This window comes from Hippocampus comes, unplaced genomic scaffold, assembly GCF_001891065.2.
Source record: "Hippocampus comes isolate QL1 unplaced genomic scaffold, H_comes_QL1_v1.1 scaffold339, whole genome shotgun sequence".
In the NCBI taxonomy this organism is placed as follows: Eukaryota; Metazoa; Chordata; class Actinopteri; order Syngnathiformes; family Syngnathidae; genus Hippocampus; species Hippocampus comes.
In genome coordinates this window covers 164,501-173,381 of record NW_017806854.1, presented here as the reverse complement: position 1 = coordinate 173,381, position 8,881 = coordinate 164,501, and the positions used below count along the sequence as shown (strand labels likewise).

At 46.3% G+C, this 8,881-nt stretch overlaps 2 protein-coding genes across 3 annotated transcripts in view; both read left to right on the top strand.

Annotated features, from left to right (window-relative positions):
* Positions 1–2,707, top strand: part of cnstb (consortin, connexin sorting protein b) — a 9,707-nt gene extending 7,000 nt beyond the window's left edge. The window contains exons 10-11 of the mRNA XM_019857964.1: positions 2,179–2,323; positions 2,499–2,707. Of these exons, the coding sequence (XP_019713523.1) occupies positions 2,179–2,323; positions 2,499–2,707 (354 nt within the window). The remainder of the gene's footprint in view (positions 1–2,178; positions 2,324–2,498) is intronic.
* On the top strand, positions 1–8,791 carry sccpdhb (saccharopine dehydrogenase b). 2 transcript variants are annotated; one of them, XM_019858050.1, is made up of 14 exons: positions 1–70; positions 2,179–2,323; positions 2,499–2,789; positions 4,253–4,365; positions 4,436–4,516; positions 4,601–4,730; positions 5,019–5,068; positions 5,411–5,541; positions 5,683–5,800; positions 6,392–6,511; positions 6,636–6,692; positions 6,893–7,004; positions 7,352–7,433; positions 7,516–8,791. In XM_019858050.1, exons 4-14 carry the CDS (start codon positions 4,255–4,257, stop codon positions 7,628–7,630), a joined length of 1,107 nt encoding a protein of 368 aa, XP_019713609.1. In that variant the 5' UTR covers positions 1–70; positions 2,179–2,323; positions 2,499–2,789; positions 4,253–4,254; the 3' UTR covers positions 7,631–8,791. The 2 variants fall into 2 exon arrangements, with proteins under 2 accessions (XP_019713609.1, XP_019713608.1); XM_019858049.1 differs by lacking the exons at positions 1–70; positions 2,179–2,323; positions 2,499–2,789 and adding an exon at positions 3,693–4,007.
* Positions 8,792–8,881: the final 90 nt, after the last annotated feature.

Sequence of the window (8,881 nt, the reverse complement as noted above, 5' to 3'; positions counted from 1 at the left end):
GGTGGGGTGGCCAGCAGGAGTCCCACAGGCGTCAGACACGGACCTGGCCAAACTTTGCCATGTCGACGGGGTAGGGAAACGAGCTCACCTTCCATCCACTCCCTGTTCTCCTCACTGCTCCTTGACTCACGCGTGCAATTAGATGTCGTTTTGACAAACCACGTGGCAGCCCGCAGCCATCAAGTGCTTGCTGGGACACTCCCAGCGTTTGCTCCCTGAGTGACATCATCCTCAATTTCTTTTCACGAGACACATGCACGGGGAGTGTGCCGTGTTCCTGAGCTGGGGCCAAGACATCATGTGTTGTCTGCAGGGCAGGGAGGAAATCGACTGTTTCTAATGAGCCCTTCGGGCTGAACACGGTGTTGTTATGCGGTGGAGATTTGGCCGGGCGGGGCCGGGGGAAAGAACAAGGTCCTGAAACAAAGAGCCACGTTTCAAAACAGGAGTACTCACACGCGCAACTCTTTACACCGAATGAGCGACTGTCGTCGTCATTTCTCTCCGGATCCTATCCCGGGCACCGCCAAGTGCGCGTTTGAATCCGCCATGCTACCGAGTGGGCCGTTGCGGCACAGGGAGCTGCCGTGCCCCCGAAATAATTTTGTTTCCAAATATTTGAAATCACGTTGCGCATCTGTACATTCTACAAGGCAAGATTATAAAGCCGAGGGCACTGAGCATACACTCCGCAATCGCTTGCATTGAAGCGCTGTGCATTTCTGGGCTCCGAGCGACAAAGAGCCACGTTTCAAAACAGGAGTACTCACACATGCAACTCTTTACACGGAGTGAGCGACTGTGTCGTCATTTCGCTCCGGATCCTATCCCGGGCTCCGCCAAGTGCGTGTTTGGATCCGCCATGCTCCTGAGTGGGCCGTTGCGGCACAGGGAGCTGCCGTGCCCCCGAAATAATTTTGTTTCCAAACATTTGAAATCACGTTGCGCATCTGTAGATTCTACAAAGGCAAGATTATAAAGCCGAGGGCACTGAGCATTTGGTCACCAGGTGACCAACATGAAGGCAGGCTGGATGAAACCACAGCCAGCAGGCGGCTGCCTTAAATGTACACTCCGCAATCGCTTGCATTGAAACGCTGTGCATTTCTGGCCTCCGAGCACAATACCGCGTTTATTTGTGTGCACATAACGTGCGACCTTTATTACAGAATGGCTATTTTTAGCCATCAACACGATTGCTCCTGCTTCAGGTATTATTCTGGCAGGATTTAAGAGGACGCATGAATACCGCATCTATTTCGGCACCTCAGCGCGCATCTTACGCTGGACTTTCAGACCACACTGGGATTATGTTGTCGGCTGTATTTCTGTAAATGGAAATCGGGGACAGATTTATAAAATTGTCATGTAGCCACCTATAACTTGACATGATCACAGTTGGTAATCGATGTGGCCTCTGAACAATTGCCCTTTGAGATGACGCAGATATTTGAAGAGATGTTCTTAGACCAAGCAGTAAATGCTGCAGGCTGCATCAGCAACGGGGTCAAGACGGTTTTTTTTTTTGTTGTTGATGTTGACTGTCGAAGCCCTGCTGAAAGTCACTATTACTGCCCCCTGCTGGCTAAAAGTTTGTAACCACACGTAATACACAATCTGGGGATGACGAATGAATCATCTGAACATGAAGTGTAGTTCAGCAATGTTGTATCTTGATTCACATTTAACGGAACGCCATTGCATTCAGTAAAAAGTCTTGCCAACAGCAAGGTGTAAAAATAACTAACGCTACTGCAAATATTAACAGCAACAATAAAAACATGAATTATTTTTTTACCATTGCTGTTTTCAAACTGCCGTGAGTTTGTCTGCCGGGCAACCGCGTCCGGTTATGTTGCAATGCAAGATCCGTTATTTTGCTTGTAACCACACGTAATACACAATCTGGGGATGACGAATGAATCATCTGAACATGAAGTGTAGTTCAGCAATGTTGTATCTTGATTCACATTTGACGGAACGCCATTGCATTCAGTAAAAAGTATTGCCAACAGCAAGGCGTAAAAATAACTACCGCTACTGCAGATATTAACAGCGACAATTATTTTTGACAATTGCCCATTTTCGAACTGCCATGAGTTTGTCTGCTGCCGGGCAAACGCGTCCGGTTATGTTGCAATGAAAGATCCCTTATTTTGCTTGCGCTTCCAAATTTAGAGTCTGTCCCCCGATGGTCTGGTCTCCATTCTGAAGAGGAGGAGAGCATCCCTGGATGGACTGCCGCCCCCGAGCAACGCAGACAACAAGATGAACGCCAAACGCAAAGTCCGCTTCAGTGAACCGGAAGACGGCATCGATCAAGGTTGGATTCTGAACCGTTTCATTCAAAGAGCAGTGTTTTGAATGATTGAATTGCAGTGGAACGTCAGTGGTTGAACGTAACGAAGCTGTTTTTCCATACTCAATCAACTGGCCTTGACATCACAATAAAAGCCGAGGAAAAAGCAAAACAAACTTGTCACGTGTCTCCAACGCAGACGAGGTGGGCGGAGACTCCTGCTTGATCCTGGTCCTGCTGTGTCTGATTACCGTGGTGATCAGCATAGGCGGGACCGCGCTCTACTGCTCCTTGGTGGACACGTCGTCCAACATTTGCACCGACTTCACTCGCAACGTCGACTTCTTCGTGACAAACGTGCGGAGTTTCTTCCGAGGTTTTGGACACTGGCTGCCTCACGGGACATAAGAGCCATCATGTGAAGTCTGTAGCAGTTTGGCTTTCAAGTCACAGACAGAGGAACATTTTGAGCTTGTAACGACTGGGAATTGTGAGTTTCAATCTCAGAGAAACGGCAAGTTGTAAAATGTTTCGAGAGTCGACTTTTGCTTGTGTGGATCGTTTATCCTAGACCAAATCTTTACCTCAGAAGGGTTCTTGCAACTTTCACTTGAACGTAATTGTTTCCCTCATTTGTATCAGTTTAGTTCTTTGTTCCAGTGACTCTTGTCTGTGTTTGTTTTATGATTGCAGCTATATTTTTTGGATTGATGTTTTGTGTTTTTTAAGAAATTGCTCATGCTTATTTTAAATCCATTTTATTGTTCTGTTTTTATTCTTGAACACAGGGCTGCATATCTGCATCAGGAATATTAGACAAACTTTCTCAGGAAGAAAGTTGTGCAAAATACATCACAATGTATGGAACTTTTAATGTGATAATAATGACACTGGTCAACATTTTTTTAGGTGTTTTTTTCTTGAGAAAATAAGGTTTTTATAATATGTTTAGGAATCTGCCCGGTGGTCGAGTCATAAGCGCGTCGACCTCACAGTGCAGAGGTACCGGGTTCGATAGCAGCTCCGGCCTCCCTGTGGAGTTTGCATGTTCTCCCTGTGCCTGTGTGGGTTTTCTCCGGGTACTCCGGTTTTCTCCCACATTCCAAAAACGTGCATGTAAATTGTCCCAAAGTGATAGTGTTTTCAAGGTTAATCAGTGTTTAACAGCTGACAACACTAACTATCCACTTATTAGGTTGCTCCTTGATGAAATTCAGTCCATTGACTTGCATTACTTATATGGCTGATCTGACACATCCAACATGGCGGACGTGTTCAGACGTGCTCACGTATTCAAGTCGTCTGCACCTCGAAGGCGTGGTCCTTAATGCGTCACGAATATGTTTAAATGGCAGCGCAAATTCGTCAGTGACGAAAACAACGGATAAAGATAACCACGACCCTCTTTGGTTAAAAAGAAAACAAAAAATATTTTTTTAATTGTAAGTAAAGAGCCGACCGGAGTGAGAACCGGAAGTAACGGTACCCGGAGCGACTTTGCACAAGCACACAATGGAGGCAGTGACATCCAGCAGGCCTTACCACATCGTAGTTTTTGGTGCTTCGGGCTTTACCGGGAAGTTCGTTGTTGAAGAAGTAGCCCGTTACGCCGCAGAAAGTCCTCGAGACAACCGTCTAACATGGGCCGTGGCCGGGAGAAGCGTACAGCGTCTGAAGGGGATGTTAAAGCAGGCCGCAGACAGGCTAGGTGGGTATGCATTTAGTCAGAGGTACTTCGCCAAAATTGTACTCAGGGAAGAGTACTGTTACTTTAGTATCATTCATCCATCCATTTTCCGATCCGCTTAATCCTCACAAGTACCGTGGAGTGCGCTTTTCGTCCTGAGGGGTCTCTCAAGTTTAAAAAAATAATCGGTTAATATGGGGTTGAAAATAATGAGTGTTTTGCCATGGGTGTGTATGTCTGCGAATGAAGTTGTCTTTATCTTTCAGCCATGCCCGAGTTGAGCACAGACATTGACATCATTGCAGCAGATGTATCCAGCAAAGAATCTCTGGCCAACATGTGCCAACAGGCTATAGTTATTCTCAACTGTGTTGGTCCAGTAAGTATTGAATGATGCTGTCATTCATGATTGAATCAAAACGAACCATGTTGTCTGCTCATTGTTCCAGTACAGGTTTTATGGCGAGCCGGTGGTCGCCGCATGCGTGGAGAATGGAGCTCACTACATTGACATCTGCGGAGAGCCACAGGTCTAGTTTTGTCTAATGATGTGAATGCTGAGAGGCAACCCGCAAAATGCTACTGTGCCTTAAAAAATGTTTTTGCCTCGGCAGTTCCTGGAGCGCATGCAGCTTGAGTACCACACGAAGGCCTCGGCCACAGGGGTGTACGTAATTGGCAGCTGCGGCTTTGACTCCATACCGGCAGACCTGGGAATTCTCTATACTCAGAGCCACTTTAAAGGTTAGACTTGTTTTTATGACAAGATTGGTACAGTGGATCCTCAGAAGTCTTGTGAGTGCAAAAAGAAGTAAGGCAAGTAACTTTTGGGAAGAATATACAAGTCGCACCCGAGTTGAAGTCGCAGGACCAGCCAAACTATGAAAAAAGATAGATTCAGACTTATAATCTGAAAAATACAGTTGTTGGGATCATTTATGCAAATGTATTCGTCAAGTGATGTGAAACAGACCCATATAGTCAACTTCTCTATTGCATTTTGGAAATCATCGTGTCCTCTCATGATTTTAGGGACGCTGACAGCAGTGGAGAGCTTCCTAACCATAAGCAGTGGGCCTGAGGTAACCAACATCACATTGTCGCTAGTCGTCAAGGAAAGAGATTGCATTTGCTTCAAGCATTTCTTTTATCATTGTTTTCAGTGCCATATGTGATTACAAAGCCAAGTTTGGTTTACACGCTTGTCTAATCCGACCGCACGGCAAGATACGACCATTTTAGGAGATAAGATAAGCGCTGATAGAAATAGATGCAGGACTATGTGCGTTACAGGGGTTTCAACGGTTTCGACAGGCCCAAATAGGTATTTTGCTGTCCGTCCTGGCGGAAGGGGCGCTCCTACGAAGGCTGCGATGTAACGCGCGAAAGCTGAATAGCTCTGCTGAGCATCGTAACCCTTGCAGGGCACATGCGGACACGACGCCACGTGGCGTTCGGCCGTGCACGGCTTCGCCGATAGTGGCGCCCTTCGCCAGCTGAGGAGAAAGTTTGACCACAAGCCGCTACCTGTGGTAGGAACCAAAGTTCGCCCGAGGTAAGGTGATAAAGGACCACTGGATTTAGAGCTTAAGTGCACTCAACCTGTACATGACGTGCTGTATTTTTGAATGCACAGACATGATCACGCCAAATAAATGAGTGGTCTGATTTGGCGCGTACGTGTGTGCGCGTCCAGAGGTTTTGTGTTTTTTAGCAGAGAGATCATGCAGTACGCCATTCCTTTTATGGGTTCGGACCCCTCTGTGGTCAAGAGAACACAGCGTTTCCTTTACCAGGAGAAATCTCGCTCACCCGTAAGTATTGGCGTCAATTCTAATCCACCCGATTGGGGGGCTGTAACTTGCAAACATTTTGAATGCTATTTCTGTTTATATGATCTAGTTTTGTCTGTGTTGGTGTATATCGAACCATGGGGGGGGGACAGTGAATCTTTCCCGTCATATTGTTCTTGATGCCTGCTGAGCCCGAAGGACGGAAACTACAAGGTTTCCTTCTAATCATCAATTTGGCGCAAATAAGGAGCACATCATGACACATGTTGCGCTATCGCCAGGAAACGCTTTAGAGGACACTATCTGTCCAGCATCAGCCTATATGCTGAATGACAATTTATTTTATTTAGTTTTTGACAGCCGGGAATTATTTTCATGATGCAATCACAAGTACGTATCTATTGTTCCAGATTTATTGTCCATGTTTTTGCAGTGGGCGGCACGGTGTGTAAACATCACCGACGGGCATATTCCGATGATGTCAGACTTGCACTGATGAGGCCACTGCATTGTTGGATCTCCAGACTTTTATCCACGTTTGGAAGAGGCCTCATTCTGACGTCCGTTTTTGTTTTTACTTTCTTCCAATCCCCCACCACCCTCCCTTGACAGATCCAGTATTATGCATATGTTGGGGTCGGAGGTCTCTGCTCAGTTGCCAAGCTCTTTTGTGGTGGACTGCTCTTCGGGATCATGGTCAGATTCAGCCTGGGCAGAAAACTTCTCACCATGGTACAAACATCATTCCTTCAAGGCCTTTTCACCCAGCAGTGCAGTTGGATTGCTTTCACTTTCCATTGTCAACATTTGTGAACGTTACTTTATGTTGACGTTTGGTGTCTTGTCTTTTCCAAAGTTCCCAAGGTTTTTTTCCTTTGGCTTGTTCAGTAAGGCTGGTCCAACAATTAAACAGGTAAGAATTGAATATATCCATACTTCGATTATATCAAAGTTTATCGGAGTGGCGATACCGATCTGTGTGCTTACACCATCGAGGTCGGTTGAAAAAATGAAAGCTAGCAAAGAAGAAGTCAAAAGTTTTAAAGCGGCTTCTAAACGGATCAAGTTGAGTTGCTTTCAGTCCATCTCTCATGCTGAGCTCTCACTTACCAGATTGAAGACACCTGCTTCAACATGACATTTTTCGGCGAGGGCTACGCCGAGGCTGCAGACCCCTCCCAGGGGCCGCCCAACGCCAAGATCTGCACTGAGGTCATGGGAGCAGGTAAGGCGTTTGGTGCTCCTGTGGTCTTCCGTTGCCGCCGGTTGTGAACGATAGAAACGAAATGGGGATGTCGTGAATACTTTCCAACTGTGGGCATGTGAAGCCCTTTGAGGCTGTTTGTGATGAAGAGCGAGAGAAATGAATGTGACTTGAGTTGACTTGACGAAAGTAGCACATAACCCACCCAGTATGCCGACATTGAATTTTTACTGAAAACGAAATTTTCTTGTTTTTGTTTTGTTTGTAGCTATTTCAAACTCAAACTAAAGCTGATTGGATACACATCCGATGTTTCAACAGTCAACATTGTTTTAATTAATAATCTTTTTAAAATTCTTTTAAATTAGAGCCTGGCTACGTGGCCACGGTGATTGCAATGGTACAGGCAGCAGTAACATTGCTGAAAGAAAAGCACTGCCTTCCCATGAGGTCAGTAATGTCTCCTTCACATTAAAAAAAAAAAAAAAGAGATAATGTTCTTTCCAATCTTTGGCATCTCTCCACTCAACAGGGGAGGAGTATACACACCAGGAAGCGCCTTCTACAATACCAGTCTAATTGACCGCCTTCATAATCGCGGCTTCAAGTTCTCTGTGAGAACCTACCAAGAAGCAACTAAAGCCTAAGCCCTCAATTGTTTCATCCACTGTGCCTCCTCTTGATACAGGATTTTTTTTTCTTAAAAAACAAAAAAAAAATAAACAATCCTCATTGTCTGTGGTTGTACTTCACCTTCCTTGCCACGAGGTGTCAGTATTTCCCCTTGTTCCCCCTTGATGAACAATGACCCTCCACATCCTGGCATGACAGTAGAGGTGATTTCATGCCCCTGAGGATGCGCAGGCCGTATGCGGAGTGACAGCGGGTCACCGTGGAAGCTCTCTGGAGCTTTTCGATTTTTTTACAAGCGCTCGACTGAAGCCGCAGTCATGAGAAGGAAATATTTGGCAGCCCCCGCCTCCTCCCCCGTTCTCTTTCTCAGGTTGTGAGTCATCATGTGAGCCATCGCACTGTCACATCTGCTTCCCACCCCCCCGGCTGTCATCACCACGCCAATGAACACTGTCCAAACAGTGGTTGTGAGAACGGAACGTGTCAGTCGTGTCGTTCCTGCGTCACGGCGCTTGTGTGATTAGGAGCTGCGGTGTTGGTGCGAGGCTGAGAGAGAGTGCGCTGGTTCCCCAGGGTGGAGCAGAGAGCAGCCCCCGCCCTCATCGCCTGCCACGGTCCGCCATTGAGCCCATGCTACTATTCTTGCGATTTCTTCCTCTCTCTTTGGAAAAATCGCTATCCTCCCTCATCAGCCAGCGCTCTCGCAATCACATCTCACTTATTGCCCTCAATCCCATTAAGTGCAGTGTGTTGCAGAATATGAAACCCCGACACCCCCTGATAAGGAATTTAGCGGGATGGCAATATCGCTTAGAAGGAGGTCATCACTTGAGAATCAAGTTGCGGCCCATCCTGTAAAATATGGAATGGACCTTTAAATGGGAATTAAATGTCGCGTCCCGTATCGCTTCAATACGGGCCGCCGTTTGTCCCGTATTTTCCTCAGTGTCGGATGCTTCTGTCACACACAACAGTAATGAACAAAATAAAAGATGGCGACGTGGTACAGTCGAAACTCGTTACGAAGTACCTGGAGGGACATCACAAATCTGTACGTTATCACGGTAGTTCGTTGTCAGCTTTTTCGACAAAATGGCCGCCAACGACGCCGTATAATACACTATGAACATTTAGAGATGTAAAAACATGGACATGTAATACAGTGTAAACACATATTTTATGCTTGTGTGGTTTGAGTGTTTGATTTCGAGCCTAAAAGATGACAATTGTTGATGTGCCAACAGTGATGAACCTGACTGCATGAG